Source organism: Epinephelus fuscoguttatus, linkage group LG3, assembly GCF_011397635.1.
Source record: "Epinephelus fuscoguttatus linkage group LG3, E.fuscoguttatus.final_Chr_v1".
In the NCBI taxonomy this organism is placed as follows: domain Eukaryota; kingdom Metazoa; phylum Chordata; class Actinopteri; order Perciformes; family Serranidae; genus Epinephelus; species Epinephelus fuscoguttatus.
The window spans coordinates 38929995-38951243 of NC_064754.1; the positions used below are offsets into that span (position 1 = coordinate 38929995).

General features: G+C 41.1%; 2 protein-coding genes across 5 annotated transcripts in view; one reads left to right on the forward strand and one right to left on the reverse strand.

Annotated features, from left to right (window-relative positions):
* grin2bb (glutamate receptor, ionotropic, N-methyl D-aspartate 2B, genome duplicate b) overlaps positions 1-7416 on the forward strand; it is a 151672-nt gene extending 144256 nt beyond the window's left edge. For all 4 annotated transcript variants that reach the window (XM_049571980.1, XM_049571981.1, XM_049571982.1 and 1 more), the window contains one exon: positions 4752-7416. In XM_049571980.1, coding sequence (XP_049427937.1) covers positions 4752-7160 — 2409 coding nt within the window. In that variant the 3' untranslated portion in view covers positions 7161-7416. The remainder of the gene's footprint in view (positions 1-4751) is intronic.
* Positions 7417-12983: 5567 nt separating this feature from the next.
* si:ch211-243a20.3 (uncharacterized protein LOC100151507 homolog) lies at positions 12984-20444 on the reverse strand. Its single transcript, XM_049572780.1, has 4 exons — positions 20069-20444; positions 18512-18656; positions 18123-18252; positions 12984-15830 (listed from the first exon to the last, which is right to left on the reverse strand). Exons 2-4 carry the CDS (start codon positions 18624-18626, stop codon positions 15518-15520), a joined length of 558 nt encoding a protein of 185 aa, XP_049428737.1. The 5' UTR covers positions 18627-18656; positions 20069-20444; the 3' UTR covers positions 12984-15517.
* Positions 20445-21249: the final 805 nt, after the last annotated feature.

Genomic DNA, 21249 nt, shown 5'->3' on the forward strand with positions numbered 1-21249 from the left:
TTTGGTTGAGGTGTATCAAGTCAGTCAGGGGGATACGATGACTCACCTGACTTAACCTGTGGCTTTTTTAGCCCAGACAAACAAAACACAAGCTAACAGCATCCCCAAAAAAATATCTTCACTTATCTTAATTCTACAACACTTTAACATTTTTAATTCGTATAAAACACTACAAGCCAGGGGAGCACAATATAACAATGTTGTAAATATCATTTGCAAGACAAATATGAATTTAACCCTGTCAGACCCAGTCCAAAAACTGGTTGCTTATTAGCTTCAAATGTTGCATTGTCTTTATTAGAATAACCAGGACTATTTGAAAACAAAGACATGTTGATATGAATAATTACATTGAAGATTTATTAGAAATATTTTTACATGTAGAATTATAAATTCAGTTTGAAAACATTTGTTACAAAACCTATTTTATTAGGACTCCGAAGGTGAGAGCACTCTACAGGGCGGTAACACAACTAACCAGTGGAAGCTGTGAGGTTTTTGGTCTAACTGGCTGCAGCAGACTCATAACAAACAAATGTCACTCACAGGTAAGGTGTCAGTATGCTCAAAACAAACAATAGTTGTCTGACCACGTCTGGAGGCAAAGGTGCTTATAGCTGTTACAAACAGCCACACTCCAAAGCAGGATGAGAAGTCTGCCATGATAAAGAGGGGCAAGACGTGATAATCATTTTAACTTGGGGATAAAAGACCACATTTTCAGACAATCTTTCTAAGGCATTCACTCGTTTTAACACCTGGCTAAAATAAAAAGAGAGTCTAACCCTGTTACCCTAACTGTCTCACCTCCACAGACCCAGCCAGTTGCTACATGAAGTGGGTGTGTGTTAGGTTTGTTGGTTTCAGAAGATGACAAACATCTACCCAGGTTTTACTCAAGTCAAACAATGACTCCATACATTTATGACTCACATTTAAGACTCCATAGAGGCCAAGGATGAACACAAGAGTGTGAATGGTTTAGTAAACCATCGGAACCAATAAATAACACAGGAAACCCTTTTAGATCACATCCCCAGTCATTCTGTGCACCTTTTTAACAATATATCAGTCATTCTTGAGAATTGGGACAAAACCTTATTTTGTCAAAGTCTTAAGTAATAAACCTTGTAGTAGGCCAACCTCCTAGTGATTACCTTTTTGGTTTTTTGAATAGCATACATAATGGTTGTCAGAGGTCAGATCTAATGGAGTTGACGTCTTATGGAGTTGATAAAAAGTTACACATGTATTAATTTCACAGCAGTCATTGTGAGTAACCATTTAATTTTCAAAGTTGCTAAGGCTTCTCTTAATGCTAATCACAATATTTATTTTTAAACTATAATTCTTATTTAGTTTGGATTTATGGACTTGATCTGTTTTGGTGTCACACCTGATAGCAATATTATTTAATGATTTTATCAAAAAAATAGAAATCTTCCAGTACTTGAGCAACATTATAGCTTTTTTTGAAACCAGGAAGTAAGACAGGCGCCCTTAGGATACAGCTAAATCTTTTACACCTGATTAAATTATGTTTTTGTAGAAATATGATGGAGTTGACAAATTTCTGGAACACATGTGTAAAGGGCCAACATTTTCCCACACACAAAAAAAATACATTTTAAGTTAGTTTTAGATTTTGAAGGCTTTTAACACTTTTTTTTAATTGTTAGAAGTTCTGAATTCTTGTCTGAGACACAGGGCAAGTTTAGAAGTTAAAAAAAAATGAAAGGACATGATGTGTTCCATTTGTTAAGGATGGTTATACATAAAAAAAAAAAAAAGAAATTACAAAAAAATATATTTCTTCGTATTCTTATATCAAAATCCTATCATGCTTTTTTGTTGTAAAAGAAATGACGTGCTTATGTAAGCTAGTACCAACCATGGGACCCCATGGAAGCTATGGGGTATGACATATGTGCAGTGTAACTGAAGCTGCAATGTTGAAGATTACAAGAGATGGCACTGGAAGTAAAGTGGTGGTGTCTGCTCAGGTGCTTTTTGGGTGCACTCTTTTTCGCGTCCTTGGGTGCCTTTTTACCTGACAGAACTTTTAGGGTACGCTCAGATGGATGGCAGCTGATACACAACAGAGCGTTTTCAAATAGAAAGGATTTGTTCATGGTCTTTTATTAAAGATCTTTTCAACAATTGTAGGATTGTAATTCTCATCCATAGCTTTACTTTGTGTATAAAATACATTCAGGCCCAGGGCTAACTGCGAATGTCTCAGTGAAACATATCAATCTTCCCCACGTTCTATGATGCACCAGCTACTGAGCCTTTTGACAAGTGCAGACTAGATTTAACTGCGCATGTGTTGTATCCCCGTGATATGACACAGTGTTCCAGCCTTCATTTAACAGCTTTTGTTAGTGTGTCTTTGGGTGTTCGCCACCTCAAACCTCACTTTCCGTTTCCTCAAATAGCCTACCATGGTTACAGGCCTGCTGGCTAGAATTTTTTCACTCAGAGGAAAGAGATATCTGTGACAGCTTCAGATTAAGTGCATAGCATTTTACAGTGGACTGCTTCAGCAACTACATGGAGCATAAGATGGACTTCGTTTCTCTCCATCTGACAGATACTACCATCCAGTCGGTGTATACTCTCGGGGCCCTAGTAAGTGACACGCCCAATTCTCAATGATCATATCCAATTCCTTCCAACATTATGTCCCACCTATTCTGTTTCACTCTGAAATATGTCACGATACTGAAACTATACTGATACTACTGAGATGCTGTCTCATCAGGACATTAATGCTGCTGAAATAAAAGCTTCTTACTATGCTGCACATTCTCAGCTGGTGACCTGAAGGTGTGTTTATGGATGTCGAAGAGCTCATTTCAGCGTGGTTACAATTCTGTTTAGATGGGTCACTTAACAAGGTGGCTCAGTGTTATTGATGCAGGCTGTTTAGGTGCACAAAAATAATCACTTGAGGTGTAATTTATTTGCATAATGCTACCTTTTAAGAAAGGGGGGAGGGGAGGTTGTTTGTTGTTGCATGCAAATGGTCTCAGTTATTATTTGCCTGAGAAAAGGACACCAGTGTTTTGGTGTTACTAATTGTAATGTCACTTGGTTTACACCTACTCAGACTAACCTGAGAAGAACTTAAACACAGATCTGCCCTTGAGCACTTCAGAAACACTGCTTCTTTTCTTTTTCTTTTTTTTTTTGTTGAATAGGCAGAAATCTCCTTCTGTCCTTGCAGCTTCTGAAGCTGCTATTTTAAATGCAAAACATAAGCACTGCTTTTTGCATGGTAGCTTTATGATTCACTCTCTGACATGCTTGAGACTGATTTTACTTGTTGCATTACAACATTTAAGTGCATAGACGTTTGAAGAGTTGCTTTTACAGCCAGATGTCATTTATACATTTCCATGGTTTAACACTCGAGTAGCAGTGCAAGAAATAAAAAATAGTAAAGATAGAGCAGCATTCAAGTAAACTGCATTTCATATACAGAATATAGAAAGTGTAAGGATGGACAAGTGTTGAGAGTACAAAGGGCGAATAAAATACAGAGAAAAAAAAAGAGATCAGTTAGCGACAGTCATGATAAAGAATAAGACGGGTGGCAGGACAAAGGCAGAGTAGAAAAGAATAGACACAGTGATGTGCCAGGAACCTCTGTTCTATTACCTTTCACAGCACCTGTAGTAGCTATAGATGTAGAGAGATAAAGACCGACAATCCCATTGGAGCGGCTGCCGCACGCCCGGAAACGGAGATAAAACAGACACAAAGACAGAATGGAGGCATAAAAGAAAAGAGGGTTGACGATTCAGATTCATGAATGTGGCTCAGCGACGGGGAAAGTGACTAAGAGACAGACAGAAACTGTTTCTGACAAGTTGACGCCTTTGAGGAATGTTGGCCCGCGAGCTGGCTGGTGGGTAGTGTGTCCTCGACCTTTTGGATTTGGCTGTCGCCTCGACCGCAGATTCCCTCAGCCCCCATTTAAACACGCTTGTTTGACTTCACTCGCAAAAGGCTTTCCCATCTCTTGAAAATCCTGCTCTAACCAAAACAAACACACACCCGCACTGATGGATAATGACATTTTAAACAGACGATTGTTAACGCATGTGTCTCTTGATATCAGTGGAAAAGTCAGACAAACTTTAACAAAGTGATTAATTTCTTTGACAGTGTTTTCATGAAAGGAAAAGGAGTAAAACAGTCCTGAGGTAGAGAGCAAGTGACACCGGAGTCAGCGGAATTTAAATGACATTGATTAAATTTATTGATTGGTCAGAACTATGAGCTTACTGCACCTCTTGTGTTATCAATCAAGGCTTTGATCTGCTCCCTCAGTCCTCTGTGTCTGAGCTGGAGTGTTGAGCAGCAGCTGTGAGAGTTCATGCTGTTCCCCTGAGAAAAGTCATTTATGAACTCATCCCCTATTACTGTTTAATAGTGTGTAAACAAGAGGGTGGTCAGAGAGAACATGGCAATGCATTAACCTCTTTCTGCCTCTGTTTGCCTCTTTCTCTCTCTGTCTCCTTCTGTCTGTCTTTCTGTTTATGTGTCTGCTGTTTGACTTCCTCTCTCTAACATTAAACCCTCTTTCCTTCTTGATTACTACTGCCACACATCTTACTGTTGTTTTCTTCTCTCCTGGGCTTCATACCTTACCACTCTCACTCTTATTCTTTCTTCTTCCCATGGCCTGTCTCACCCTCTCTTTCTCTCTCTGCCTCCCCTTTCTTCTAATCTTCACGCTCCAGGGTATCTACAGCTGCATCCATGGGGTACAAATTGAGGAAAACAAGTCAACTATAGACTCACCCTCAGCCACCATGAAGAAGAACATGAACAACACCCACTCCAACATCCTGCGGTTGCTCCGCACAGCCAAGGACATGACCGCCGTCCCGGGCATTAACGGCTCTCCGCATGCTGCCCTGGAGTACAGCCACAGCGGCCGTGACTCGGCTATCTATGATATCCAGGAGCACCGGCGCAGCTTGGTGGGTCACCCTGTCGACTGCAAGTCAGCGCCGCCCTACCTGCCAGAGGACAACATGTTCAGTGACTACATCAGCGAGGTGGAGAGGACTTTTGGCAACTTGCCCCTGAAGGACAGCAACCTGTACCAGGACCATTACCTGCACCACCACCCGGCCTCGGCTCTGGGTATGTCCGGCCCCCCCCCGAATAGGCCGCGTAGCTTAGGCAGCGCTAGCTCGTTGGAGGGGGGCATGTTCGATTGCGACAGTTTGGGGGGAGGGGTAGCGCCCATCTTCACCACCCAGCCCCGCCCCTCCATGACTCACAGGAATACCAATAAGTTTGACCTGATTGCTGGCCACACCCCTGCGGATTCCAACCAGGGTGGGTTCAAGGGAAGCAATGTGTACGGCAGGTTTTCTTTCAAAGGAGGCGCCTCCAGCACGGGGCTCATCGGGGGTCATGACAGGTACTGTGGTGGGGGTGGGGCAGGCTCAGGGGGGGACGATGGGAACATTCGCTCTGATGTTTCGGATATCTCCACGCACACTGTCACCTACGGCAACCTGGAGGGCAACAACAAGCGGCGTAAGCAGTACAGGGACAGCCTGAAAAAGAGGCCAGCTTCGGCCAAGTGCAGACGGGAACAGGACGAGATAGAGCTGAGCGGCCTCAGGAGAAGAGCCCACCACCACACCGTCCACCACCACTTCCCCCACGGGCCCCTGGCACACCGCACGGTCTCACCTCCCCTGGAGCGGAAGAGGGGAGGAGGAGGGGGTAATTCTTCACCTTACTTATTCCGCAAAGATAAAGAGAATCTGAGGGATTTCTATGCGGACCAGTTCCGCTCCAAGGAGGGCAAGGCCAAGTGGGAGCAAGAGGGTGGAAGTGGAGGAAGCGGTGTAGGCGGTGGTAGCGGTGGTGGTATCTGTAAAAGCTTAGTACCTGTAGAAGACTTCCTCAAAGGTAAAGGCAAGAAGCCGGAGTGTAAAAGTGGGCTTGGCTCAGTGTCGGCAGGACAGCAGGCCCACACCTGCTGGGAGAAGGGGGTTTCTGGGCTAGGAGGGGGAGGCATAGCAGGGGGTGATTGGGAGTGTCGTAACTGTCACAATGTGTGTCACCACGGTGGAGGCGTAGGAGGAGGCGGCACGTGCCAGGCTAGCGGGGTTGGGGGAACCACCAGTCGCCCCAGCTCTGCTAGCTGCAAGCGCTGTGACTCCTGTAAGATGCAGCCAAGTAACCTGTACAACATCAGCGAGGATAATAACATGGTGTTTGCTGGAGTGAAGAGTAGCGTAGGACCCAGCCAACCACAAACTCAGGCACAGCGCAGGAAGCTAGGGCCGGGTGGGAGGGTGTTAAGGAGGCAACACTCATATGACACATTTGTGGACCTGCAGAGGGAGGGAGCAGGCCGCATGGGAGGGATTGGAGGGGGTGTTGGGGGGCAGTTCGCCCAACCCCGGAGTGTGAGCTTGAAAGACAAAGATCGCTTCATGGAGGGCCCCAGCCCCTACGCTCACATGTTTGAGAGGTATTCAAGTGACAGGGAGCCCTCCATGTTTGGAGGAATAGGCGGGGATAGGGCAAAAGGAGGCTCCTCCTTCAGTTTGTTCCGAGGAGGCGAAGGTGGGTTGCATCAGCGGTCGGTGGGGGAGAGAGACCTGAGGGACAGAGATAGAGCTATGATGGGAGGTGGGGGCTGTGGTGGTGGTGGTGGTAGTGGTGGTAGCAGAGGGGCCGGGACTTACTCCTTGTCTAAATCTCTCTACCCAGATAAGGTGAACCAGAACCCCTTCATCCCAACCTTCGGCGACGACCAGTGTCTTTTACACGGCGCCAAACCGTACTACATCAAAAAGCCACAGACGCAGCAACAGCAGCAGCAGCAGCAACTTCTCAACAACAGCCGAGGAGGAGGGGACTTCCGCGGCTCCATCGGAGCGACTTCCTATTTGCCCGCGTCAGCCACAGCTGGGGTGATGTCCAATGTGGCCCCCAGGTTCCCCAAAGAGCTGTGTCTGGGCGGGGTGGGAGGGCCCATGGGCAACCACCACGGGGCCAACAAGCTACTGCCTGGGGGCAGAGACACATTAGGTTTGGGGCAGGGACAGAGACCCTTCAACGGTGCCAGCAATGGACACGTTTATGAAAAGCTCTCCAGCATTGAGTCAGACGTCTGAGGGTGAAGACGGGGTAAGAAAGAGAGGGAGAAGATGAAGTGGGTGAAGAAAAGAGGGAGGGAAACATACAGATGCTGATGACCTCTCTGTGTGAAGAGAATGAGGAGACACAATACTGTGTGTGTTGTTCTCACTCCACTCAATGGGAAGAATTTGGACGATGCGCAGAGGCCACTGCAGGCTAAGTTGTGAAATCCGGCGGGAGACAAGTTTTTAATGAGAAGAGAAGATTCTGGTGCTGCTCCAACGCTCAGAGAAAGATAGGGAGGGAGGGAGGGAGGGAGGGGGGGGAAGTGAAATAAAATCTCCAGTCTCTGCTCTCTTCACATGCTCATTGTCTTTCCCTCCCTCCTGCAGTTTCTTAACACCAAAACAAACATTTTGTTTAACAACGGAAATACAATCATGAATGAGAAATCAACACTTCTGTTGAAGTAACAGGGTAAACTAATAATAATTGTATTGATAATGTTAATATTATTGAATATTATTCCAGTGTTTAATGATGATCGGTTTGGATTGTTTTTTTCCATTTTATTGATTTAAATAGTTCATGTTACATATTTGTATGATGTTAATTCTTTCTTAGCTTACCAATATTACAGGAGACTGGTAGGCCAGTCGCCAAATCTTTTTTGGGTTCCTGTAATTTGGACTCTTCTTTGCTATTAATTCTTCATGTTTGATTTTTTTTTTTTTTTTTTTTTAACTTTTCTTACTCTTGAGTGCTGTGAAGTGTATGTGAAAGGCATGACTTGCTGAGTACATTCTATGTACTTATAAATTTGCGAAGAAGGTCTTTTTTTTCAGCTGCAGAAGCAACATCATCATACTGATTTGCCGTTTCCTCTCCTTTTTTCTGCTCGGCAGTACCAAATGGGTCTTACATTTTGAGCTGGATGTGCCTTAAAGGATTATTACTGATTTTCTACACACAACATCTGTTCTGATGGCAGACAGATCCACCTGCAAACAAACAGTCTAATTGATTTGAGAGTGAAATGCACCAGAAACAGTCTGATATGAGGGTGGAGTTTCATGAGCGTAACAGACTTTAGGAATTTATCAGATGTTATATCACAAAAAGAAATTTGCTGCTGTGGAGGAAACTTAAATTCCTACATAGATCCCTAACAATAAAAGAAACCGATACCAGGATTAAAAGGGTTAAAACCATAGTGCCATGATAAACAAACATTCCTGTCCCCCACCCCTCAAAAGTCAGCTACGACAGAGCTGTGGCGCTGCATGTGAAGGAATACCAGTTAGGAATAAAATACATGAGCTGCTTCTTCTACTATTAACTCCACAATTAATCTAACTGCTGGTCCTTGAAATCATTTACGAAGAAGCTCAACAAGCTTCATCATTCCTCACCTCCTCAAACCTCACTGTTCATAACAGATGACCAAGGAATCAACTACCCATTAAATACATGTAAATCACATTTAATGTTGCCTGTTGCTCTCATCCAGTTTCATTGGGTCCGGCTCAATTGGCCATGACAGTTTTGCTGTTCAGGACAGACACATAATGGACCCACAGAGTGAGGCCTCTGTTGCTGGGATGAGCAGCAATAACGTTAATTATTGAATGAGTACGGCTATAAGCCCTGCCTGCTGTATTAGATGGTCACATTTGAATGATGGGAGGAGAACAAGTGTTGAAAATTTACACTCTGCTGGTGTAAAGGACCACAGCAAGCTCTAGTACATAGTCCCACATAAAATAAAAGCTACATCTGCAAAGCATTTCACTTGGATTTTTTTGTCCTAGAAAAACACTAGCATTTTAAGCTTAGAAAAGGAGTAAACCAACCCAATCCCCAGAATAAATGTTGGCATTGTACATTCCTGCAAACCACAGATACAATACATTTGTGCATTATGATGTAGTAGATATGTTGAAACTACATGTTTAAATACACTGTGGTTAATGTGTGATTAGGTTTAGGTACTGAAACCACTTGGTTATGGATAGGACAAGGTTATGTTTTGACTTAAAATGCCCAGTTTTGGGGCCACAATCAAGGCTAGAAAGGCAGTACAAAAGTAGTAAAGTACAACCACGTTTGTTGGCTAAAAAAAAGCCACAGGAAACGCTGCAGTGACTTGCAAAAAAAAAACAAACCATATCCTCATACAACGGTTCATATGATATCTTATAAATTAGCGGCCTATATATGATGTCATGTACTTAACCTGTTGCAGAGGTTAGATTTAGGCAAATAAAGTTACTGTGGTTAGGGTTAGGAAAAGAAACATGGTAAGGCTGTACCTTAAAATGACGCAAGGTTCACATGGATCCAAACACAGGTCTCCTGGGGAAAGTACCAGTGGAAGATCCTCTGTTTTACGGCCCATTCAGTTCCCCAACCTGCCTCCTACCTGTGCCGCTCAGGACTGATTCCTTCTTTGCAACAGTCAGCACACTGGTCACGTGATCGCAGCCTTCCAAAATATGAGTGTTATGCACAAATTACAGGCTTGTCATGACATGGGATATGTGCGAATTTTGGTGCATTACTTTTCATAGGAAGACATAAAAACAATATATGAAAACAGCAGGAAACAACTGGTTTTGTTGTTTGTTGGTCTCGAACAGTTGTCTGTGGTGGTCTGCAGCAGCCGTCTCGCCTAGGAATAAAGCCGTCCAACATCCACTCCACCTCCTGATGACAAAGTCAGGTCATGAACTACGTCACTTTAGAAACGTTGATATGATATGTATGGAATGTACAAAATGTAAAGTCTTTGTGGTTTGCAGAAGTGTACAAAGCCAACTTTTCTTTTGGTGACTGGGCTGAGTAAATAGTACAGTGGGTACTCACTTTTTGGGATGTACACATTTGCTTCTTGCTGAGCATTAGATGAGGAGATACCACTCTCATATCAGCCCCCAGCAAGTTAGCTTAGCTTAGCATAAAGCCTGAAAACAGATGGAAACAGCGAGCCTTTCTCCATCCATAGGTAACAAAATACACCTACCAGCTCATGCAATGCTCACTAATTAACACATTATATATTGTTTGTGTAATACATACAAAAACTGAAGTGTAAAATTGACATGTAGGAGGCTTATTTACAAGATATTTTCTTGTAGTAGGCCTAACTTTAATGTTGCCATGCAACCAGTCAGCCAAGAAATAGTTTATAAAACCACAACTTGTCACTCTTACACTTTTTTTATATTTAAACAAGCAAGAAATAACATGTTAGTGAGCTTTAGAGGAGCTGGTAGGCAGATCTTTGGACAGAGCTAAGCTAGCTGTCTCCTCATTTTTGGTGTTTATGCTAAGCTGGCTAACTGGTCACTGGCTCTGGCTCTGTATTTAACATACAGGGATAAGAGTAGTTTTCATCTTCTTCTCTCAGCAAGAAAAAGTATATTTCCCAAAATGTTGAACTCTTCTTTTAAGCTATCGTCTTACAGTCCAAACAAGAGAACCTGCCTCTACTCAGTCGTCATTTCTGCTCAAACTCACATTTTTCACCAGACAGAACAGAAAGAAGAATTTCAGTATGCACTGTAACCTTGATTTCTCCCCCCGCCAGACCTTAATCTGTTTCACATGCTGAGATTTTGATGGAGGAAAGAATTTGCCCTCAAGTCCTCCAAGATCCTGTGTGGATTGTGTCATCTACAGACATTTGAGGAGAAAAAGAAGAGAGGAAGGCAGGAGGAAGTAAACAGCCTTCTAAAAGCAGGTGGTACATTTAGTTAAAAGCATTGACGTTATTCCGAACAAAAGGTGACTCCCAAATCCACAGCATTGGACACACAGGTCATATCTGCTCTAACACTTCACAAAGACAAAACTAGAAGTTGTGTTTTATTCATTGACAGCCTTCTCTACCATTAAAAGCCTATCGGTCACAATTTAAGACAACTATTCTCCATTTCCAGTTATTTATTGTTACCTAAACCTGACTTTGAGTCATTTTGCCAAACCAAATTTTGAAACCTAAGCACAATCTGACTGAATGGGTCTAAGATTTAGTTTGTTGTACATCCCAGTCAAAACTTAAGAAGACTTTTCCTTCTCTTGGTTGACAAGTCAGTATGTATGATACTAGGGGGTCTCTAGTGTTTGTAAGGACTTGCATGTATACACTTTTCTTTATTTATGTTTTTAAATCTTAACTTTTAGCCCAGGAAACAAATGGGTGTTTTTGAACAGTATTTGGAATTTTTATCAATTTCATTGGTACTGATGATCCATGTAGTACTGTAGGTGTGTGTGTGTGTGTGTGTGTATGTGTGTGTGCTTGTTTGTGCAAGAGAAGACACCAATCTTAACAGTCTAAAATTTTGAATATACTTTGATAAATATGGCGAAATTGATTCAAGATTTCACTAGGATAGAAAACATTTCTTTTCATTAATGATCAGTTTTCTTGATAGTTTGTGTAAATGCTTTTAAACAAGGCTGAGGTCTTGATTAACATTCATCGTCACTGAAGAAGCCTTTTTTTCATTTCAACTACTTTTCCTCTTATTTTCCTTTTGAATATCTGGTTTCATTACTTCTGTTATTGTATGTGCCTGAATACATACGCTTGATTACCTCTGTGTGTGCTCATATGGGAGAGAGACAGAGTGTGTATGAGAGATAACTGTCTATTGTACATGTATTATAAAGCTGTATGTAAATACTTTACCTCACGCTCATGGACTTTTGATAAAAAACTGTACAAAAACAGCAGAGAATAGATCTATTTGGGATAAATCTTTGATTCGTAGGTCCCCTTGCAAAATTGCTTTTGTAATGACTTCAGGCCAGGTTATGTGCAATCGTTTATTATCACACAGATAGTGTGCACATTTAATGAGTCAAGGTTTGTCGATGTGTTTTTATTTTCTGTTTGATTTGGTCCAAAACCAGCTAAGAGGGTTGTTTTCTCAAAGCACCATCATTAATCGGTACACAGAAAGCACAATAGATCATATGTTGCATTTTTACAGAGGTAGTCTCTTTTCTCTCCTCTTCGATTAATCTTCTGTTTTTTGTGTTTTTTCACCACAGAAGAAATCAAACGACTCCACCCCTGAGCTGTACAGATTGTGAAAAATGTACATACGACACAAATCTAGTTCACCCTCGCATTTTTTGTATGGAGAGAAATTACTTGTGTGAAGAGAGTATTTCAAATTTGATTGACTATTTAGTAATATTGAAGATGAGATTAAACACAGTCAATGTGAAAATAAGTGCTGAGAAATATTATTCTTCTGTCTCTTTGGAATAAAAGTGTTGAGTATTAATAAAAAATGAGAAATCTCAAACTAACTTGTCTTGTTCTTTTTTTATTTTATGGTTGCGTCCACAGGTCGGCAGCAAGCAACAGCTCCTCACACTTGTACACGTGTGTCCTATTTATATTTGACATTCAAACGTACTGTGTACATGTTGTAACAGATTATATCATTATGTCTGTGCTGTAGGTCGTCAGTGGATCTGAGATAATGGCCGCAGCTGAGTGTCATCTTCTGTCCTTTCACTGCATCTTCGCTTTGTGTGTCATAAACAGGGCTCTTATCATGTGAGATCGATGTTACTAATGTTGGACAAGTGTTTTTATACACCAAAGAGAAAACAGATGAAGAGGTTTGAAGTGTAAAAAAGGTGGAGCAAGAGGCAGGGGAGGAAAAAAAGAGAGAAAGACAGGGAAGGTAGAAGTGATGCAAACTGAACCGAGCAGCCGAGATCAAAGCCCCCCAAAAACCTCCCTCCCCCTCACTCCTCACACTCTCTTTACTCTGAAAGCCTTGTCCAGCAACAGGAGTTATTTAAAGAAACCTGCAGGTTTGAAAATGTACCGATGCCTTGTGTGTATAGATTTGGTGGGAGAATTTTAACATCGATGGTGTTGGATGCTGACACAGAAGGAGGTGAGGCGGTTGAAATAATCTTTTAATCAGTTTTTATCTCCTGCTTCTGAGGAGAAAAAAAATCTTTACTATTTTCTCTCTGTTCTTGCTCATTTGTTCACTCCTCACACCAAACCAACAACCTCAGGATGCATTGCAACACATGTAACTACTTCTTGACAATTAACTGTTACCTAGCAACTGGCTCTTTTTCCAGGGATGGGGAGGGGGGTGTAGAAAGTGAGACGGAAAGAGAGAGAGAGAGAGAGAGAGAGAGAGATTTACACAGTATTCCCACAGCATCTTAACTGGATTGGATGCAACAATGCATTGACAATACAATACCAAAATGGAAAGTACAGCCTGAGCTTAACACCCACACATAGCAGTGTAGAGAGGAGAGAAGAAGAAGGAGGAGTAGGAGGAGGAGGAAGACGAGGAGGGGTGCTTGATGTACAGATTACAGTTTGAAGAAAAAAAGGGGATGAAACCCATGCAGAAGGAAACAAAAGAGGAACTGACAAGTGGCGAGTGTGCAGACGCTGGTTGGAAAAGAGAGAAAGTGAGAGAAAAGAGGAGGAACACGCTGCACAGTGTGGCGTGGATGACAAGTGGAGTTGTAGAAGAAGAGGAGAGAAACTGGTTGCTGTAGAAACACTTGGCAAAGTTTTAATGAAGGCATAAAGTTTGATGCCTGTGCCCACAACACGCATACAGACGCGCACACACACACACACACACACACACACACACACACACACACACACACACACACACACAGCAGATCACCATATGCAAACAGTATAATTATGTTAGCAGATAATAGGCACCCCCTGCTGGGCCCATGAGGACCGTGCCTGACTTCAGCTGAGCAAAAAAACAAAAGATCAAGCTTCCATGAATCAGTTGTAATGTCACATGTGGTTACAGCAGCAGGAGAGCACTGACACCATGTGGTAACAACATGGCATCCTCTGGTTACTGTGTGTAGTTTAGGTACATTTCATGTGTGACTGGAGGTAAGACAGGTGTAAAGAAACAAAACACAGTTGTGACAGATGCTACTGAAAAGACACATGTAAGTTTTTGGTGTAAAACTAGAATACATTTGGGGGGGTGGAGGGTTGCAGTTTTGTTTTTTATTTTTCTAAATATATGTTTATAAAGGACTCCTCTATCAATTTAATATTCGACTTCCACTGAATTTGGGGGACTCACTAGAATCAGATTTGAAAAAGAAAAGGAAAGAAAGAAATGAAGCAGTAGAGATATCCTGACACTTGGTGGTGTGATTGAAGCTTCAAAAACACTGGATCCTACATTTCCCACAATGCAGTTCAATATCTTCCTCTCTTACTGGTAAATGGCCACATCTTTCAAACTCTGTAAATGCCTTTTTTAAATATATATATATATACTTTGGAATATGCAACTGTTTTATAGGGCTGAGTGGGTCCCCATCAGTTAAAAAAACTTCACGAAAAAAAAAGTTATTAACCCTTTTAAGTTGGAGTCCACTATACATGCCTTTAGCTTAGTGGTCAATATTTAGTAAATTAATAACACATGAAAATAAATAATCATATTAATAAGAACATTACCATGAAATTGAGAAAAAAATATATATACTACTTGGTGTGGTGGAGGGTATACGAGGTATACCCACCTATCAGCCAAAAAGCCATTGGAATAAATAGGCCTAGTAGAGTAAACCCACTTCCTCCATAACCTACCCATCTGCATAGCAGGTACACCCACCTCATCAACTACCACTACACTACTGAATATTCTCTTTTTTAAAATCATCCCATTCTTTGCTGCTTATTCTTGCAACATATTTTCTTTATTTAACATGGCCACTATCCCAAATGACCAGATAATAATAATAATAATAATAATAATAATAATAATAATAATTTGATGAAGCCAGTTTTCACCAAAGTCTCGTGCAGCCATGTGATTGGTTTTTTCCAGCAGTTAAATATTAATTAAATTAACATGGAATACTCATTTGTTTATGTACCAATACATGAAAAGTAAAAAAGTGAGCCACTCACTGTTTCCAGTGTCAAGAATAAACCTTTAAAAATACACATTTTAAGGATGCTATACAAATAGCTAATAATAGTAGTAATAATAATAATAATATAGATGTATAGTGTTGGAAGGATGTCTGTGTTTCTGAATGTGTCTGAACTCACCTGACATTAAAAGCTGGACAATAAAATAATAATAATAATAGGCTAATAATCATTAAAAGTATTTATTAAAGATATGATTTATTTATCTACTAATACAAACAATAATCATAATCTCTGATCTCACAGAACAGCGTCTGTGTTTCATTGTCATATATGACTTTATGTTATTTTATCAAAATGAAATCCTAACATATAAAAATGCATTTCTTACATCATATAAGCCTGATAGTTTCAGAAGCTCTCTGTGTGTCACACACCGACACCAGCCTCCCTCCATCACTGTATCTATCTCTCTCTCTGCACCAGCTTCACTCCTCCTCCGTTCTTCAGGACCCTCACCCGTCTCCTCCTCACCACCCGGCTCCCCCTCGGTGGGCTCGCCCTGGCCGGGGTCCTCGGGGTGTACCGGGCCAAGCTCGCCACCTCTCCTCTCAGGCTTGAAGGTGCCAGAGCCTCCCCCTCCTCCACCTCCCGGTAGCCGTGGTGACGGAGGAACGGTTCCAGGGTTGCTAGGCGATGAGAGAGTTCGGTGATGCGCCTGCGCAGCAGAGAGACTTCTCTGAACAGATCGTTGACGGACTCGGATAGAGGGCGCACCCTGCAGGACAAACAGAGGAGGCTCAGCTTCACAGATCATACTGTAGAATATAATATATAAGACTATATACATTATAAATTACATGAATATCTTTACAGCTGGGAAGAGCAGTATGTTGTGATAGGGTAGCTGATTATAACTTGTTTAAATTAATTATTGCCTTACAGTGTGCTCATGTGCTCTAACTGCACCCTCATGCACTATAATATTCTTTAATATCGCTTTATATCGTTAGACTGGCTGCAGAATGAGTTACAAGGGAGTTTTGAAAAACAAAACAATAATTTGAAATCTTCTATTATTTCATTTGCTTAACCATCATATCTTCTGTAGTTGGGACTGTCTCACCACATGGTCCATTCTTGTGATCATATCACATCACCTTCATCAGCAGAGGGTGTTTGCACAGTTGTCAATGTTCAATTTTTTAGACCAATTTCATGGAGTTCTTGTTACCTTTAAAGCTTACATTTCAAAATACAGGCTAAAATTTCATGATAACATGGTAAAATGTCTGCTAGACTATGTGATATGATGATGTACTTTATGATGTTTTGCAAAGTACTATTTCCATGGTCAAGAAGGAACTTTTATCTTGTGGAGATCCAATTTACACAAAAGCTGAGGTTCAAAGACTTCTACAGCCAGGAATACAATACTGATGGAAAAACAGTTTTATTTACAGTTTAATTCTAAACATGTTAAGTCCAAAAATAAAATAAAAATTATCAGAATGAACCAGTAACAACCTATTATGTGTAATTTGTGTGTAATTGTTGGTAACTGTAAACTCCTCCTGGTCATGAAAGTGTGTGTTTTTATGAGTGTAAGTAAATTGTGTGCATGTTTGCATCTTGCCTCAAATTGTCCCATGAGGGAGAATTAAATAGCCTATTTGAACTAAATTCATATAAATGTAATGGACTGAAATACTGAGAACATTCCCTGCTACTCTGATGCGTTTATCAAGCAATAACCTGCAGGTCTGAGATGAAGGAACTTGAGGGGTGTGTGTGTGAGTGTGCCTCAAGCCAAGTGCTAAAACTGCAGTTCCTCTAACGGCCACTAGAGGCTGTTTCCAAAACGAGTTAATCCCCATAGACTCCCATGTTAGTATGTCCAACCTTACAGCAGAAATAAACATGTTGACAGCCCGATACAAAGGAAGTTTTGGTCTCCATAAATACTTCACCCACTTATATGACAGCTGGACAGTGAGTGAATTTTTATATAACTCACCTGTTCAAAATGTTGTAAAGGCTTGAAGTTGTGCATAATTGTGGCCGTGACCTTCTATGAGTGACAGGTGGGTGCCGTCCATTGACAAGTCGCTACCATCGTGACGATGTTGGTCACACAAGCTGTTGCTGTTTCAGTGCGTTTTCAGTTCATGAAAGTTTATTGTAACATTTTGGTTGCCTAAAAAGTCTTGTTGGTGTTTGCTTGTACTAAAGACCCTCTTAGGAGTCGAATGTTCAGCTTTTCTGATAAGTAGGCTACATTTTGTTTAACTGGTTTCTCACTAGCAAACAAAAACGTAGCTGTAAATGCACTGTGCTAACCAAGCTAGCAGCTAGCATAAGGGTTATCACTTGTCTAAATATGGTCAGAGGTGGGTGGTTCCACCATGGCTATGTCATCCATTATTTTATACAGTGTCTGGTTTTTATTGGGGTGAGGGGGACAAATACACATGTTGAAAATTCCCCCCAAAGTCTACAGTTATGGTCAAAAGTAGTTTCAGCCCTGCATGTCACTTACAGTACCACTGGTAAAATATGACAGACTGTTGGTCGTGGTGTGCCAGTTAAAGCTCCACTGTGTGAGATTTAGGGAGATTTAGTGACGTCTAGCAGTGAGGATTGCAGATTGTAACCTGGTGAAACATCTCCCAGTAAGAATTCCTCCAGTGTTCATTGTTCAGGTCATGTGAATAATTCAGCCCCTGGTAAAAACCTCCACAGAGGTCTTTTCTTCTCCAAAACAAATGGACCCAGTGATTTAAAGTTTAAGAACACTGAATAAAGCAGTTTCACATGAAAAAAATCAGTGGCCAATGAAAAAATGCAAATCTGTCTAAGGCATTGTTTGGTTTGTCTGTTCTGGGCAATGGTAGAAAGTTTTTTTTAGGTGATTATAAACTAAAGATAATGTACTTATTATATTCTATTTCCATCAGTATTTCCCCCTAAATCCTACACACTGGACCTTTAAAGAAGTGATGGAGCAGAATACATCACTCTAAGGCAGCTCAGACAGCACATTAGAGGGTGATAGAGGTGTTAAAGGTACCTGGAGTAGTCAGGCAGCAGTGTGCTGGGCTGAGAGTGCAGTAAAGTCTTGATCTCATGGAAGATGCGTTTTCCCCAGGCATCTAAAACTCTGGTGACGCTGCGCACTGAGGCTACATTCACACTATCAGCTGAAACCAAAACATCCCACCATCAGGCCTCGATTTAAAGAAAGCAGCCTGAATGAATCATGAATTTCACAGGCACATGTGTTCTAATCACTTTAAGATCCAAATATTTATCTCATCTCTGTAGAGTTTCTTAAATTTCTGCTTTTCATTCAGTTCACCAATAAATTCTTTTCATAATTCAAAGCTTCAAACATTTTGTCACTCAGTGATTAACAGGCCTCGTATCTCTATAACGTTAAGACATCAAACGGCGATTTACCTCCCTCTCTATAGTTCCAGTACCCATAATCCAGTTCATTCTCCTCGCTGGCTGAACGGGCCCCAGTTGCCATGGTAACCACCATCAGCAGCATCAACAGAGAGCGAGGGGCCATGATGAGCAGATAAACACTCCCCCCCTTTTTCTTAAAAATAAAAGAGAGAGAAAACCTCAAAACGTATGTATCATCTGTTAAAAATAAACAGATAAAGTTGTTTTTCTTTTTAATGCAGACGGAACGAACACAAACACAAAAGAAAGAAATAAAAGAAGTGATCAAACACAGACAGGTTCCATGAGCACCAGCCAGGAAAGAGTCAGCAGATGTGCACACACATCTGTATCCAGTGATGGAAAAAAGCATAGGTAAGTACATTTACTTAACTACAGTTTTGATATACTTTTCCATTCTCTGCTACTTTATACTTTACACTCTACTACATTTAGGCCTGTCTGACAACTAGAATTACTCTGCAGATAAAGATTTTACACACAAAATGTGTCATAAAAATAATCAGTCTATGTAATATCATGCATTTTTATGACTGAATAGATTTTCTCAACTACAACATTAAAACAGCCGATTGTTAACACATTAGTGAATATGTAATAGGATAGCGCTCTGGAATAGGCCAATCTTTATCATACTTAAACGTTTGAGAATCAGAATCCAGTTTATTGCCAGGTTTTCATAAACAATAAATTAGTTTTAGTGTTACTCTGCATAAAAAAAACATGGTAAGAGAAAATTACAAAAAACACATGATGCAAAAATCAAGTATTAAATATGCATAATATATCTGAATTCAAATAAAAGAGCTGTGCAGCTGACACTTAACTACATTTTGCTGCTCTTACTTCTGTAGGTAACTTTTACATGCATCGCTGTGGTATTATTTCCCTTTTGAATAGTTGTTCTACCACTGTAAGATTGTCCCTGCGCAGGTAGTGAGGTTCTTTGAACTATAAAGGCATCCGTAAATCTATAAAAGTGCACTAGTCTTTAAAAAATCCTTTCAAAATCCATTCACTTTAGTTAAAGGCCTGAAGAAAGCTGCCGTTTTGTCCTGTGACAGTTGTTATGAGAAGTTAAAGCCTGCGGTCCAATCTGATAAAACAAAGGAAGTTCTCAAATCTTTACTCTAATCCTGTGACTCCAGGTGCGAGAGGAAAAACAAGAGAGGAGGTGAAGGCAGGCGACCCAGAAAAGAGGAGAAAAAAGAAACAGCGGGATTGCATCCATATGACAAAGTCTGTGAATCACACTGGACAATAATAAGCAGATGACTCATTGCTGAGGTATTATAAATGTTTTCAGGGAATATGAATTTGGAGGCTGATCAAAGGCACAGTGAAAATTAGCCAAACTGTAATCTGATACAGCTTGTTTCACATCTGGACAAACACATCAAACAATCAAGCCGTGAACCAGTGTCCCTTCAGTATGATGAGAGTTGTTTGTGATGAAATAACTCCATGTCTTATCTCTGCGGACCAACAGTTCACTGGTAGAAGCATCACAGGCAGGAAAAAGAGAGCAAATGAGCCGATACTCACGACTTTGAAATGATGATGATGCTTCAGTTCTCAGCAGGAAGTCCTTCTCCGATCTAGTTTGAATACCAGATTCTTCTCTCGCCTCTCCACTCTGTGCCACTGCCCCGCTCTTTTCTCCTTATTTCTTCTCCCCTCTCACTCTCTCCTACTTTCTCTGATGCTCTCTCCACCCTTGCCTTGCAGCTGTAATATAATTAGGAAGAGACTGTGGCAGGTCCAGTGCTGAGTTTAAAGACTTCGTATTCGTGGAAAGCTGTCGTATCTTTACACCCCAACACACGCCCCAACTCCTACTCTCTCTCTCTCTCTCTCTCTCTCTCTCTCTCTCTGACACACACTATGACATGCAGTTGTTGCCAGATGTGCAGAACATCCTCGTGTTTCAGTTAATTCTCATAATTTAAGTCTGCTCCTCTTCACCACTCCGTGGAACAGACAGGTATATGTGTCCGAAGCTGCGATCTCACTCTGCTGCAGGATCCAGTTTCTGCTTGAAACTTGAGTTATAGCCCTTTTTCATCTCTCTCTGCTTCTCACCGTTTGGCCTTTACCCCCACAAAAGCAGCTCGCAGCCCCAGCACACCTCAGAGACATATTTCTTAAATTCTGCCTGGTTACAGAATGCAGAAAGATAATTATTCAAATCTGAGGACCAAGCAGCTGAGAGTATTTACCCTTGACTCACTGTATTTAGGAGAGCAAGAAGTTTTTCTTTACTTTACTTCGTGTTACTATTTCCTGCTCCTCAACACTTTCACTTCACCACATTTATCTGACAGCTGTAGGTATTCTGGTTAAGATTCCCATACAAACTGATGCATTTTTATATATTGCTCTATCCTAGCATTTATGAAGTACTCCGCTTCCACCACCTACAGCAATAAAGTGCTGATTAAATTAGTAAAAATTATAAGAATAAAATCTACAGCATATACACTCTGAAAGGACGTTTGAGGATTTTCATTTTCAGAAGTATTCTGAATGGTTGTTCAAGTAAAAGTACCATAACTGTAACACATGTAAAAATACTCACTTTCAAGTAAAAAAAAAAAAAAAAAAAAAAAGACATGGATTAACAAAATGTATTAACAGTACCATAAGTAAGAGCAGTCAGTAGGGATAATCTGTGAGTGTTCAAGTATTATGTTTCTGGATCGACATCATTGATGCATTAACAAGTA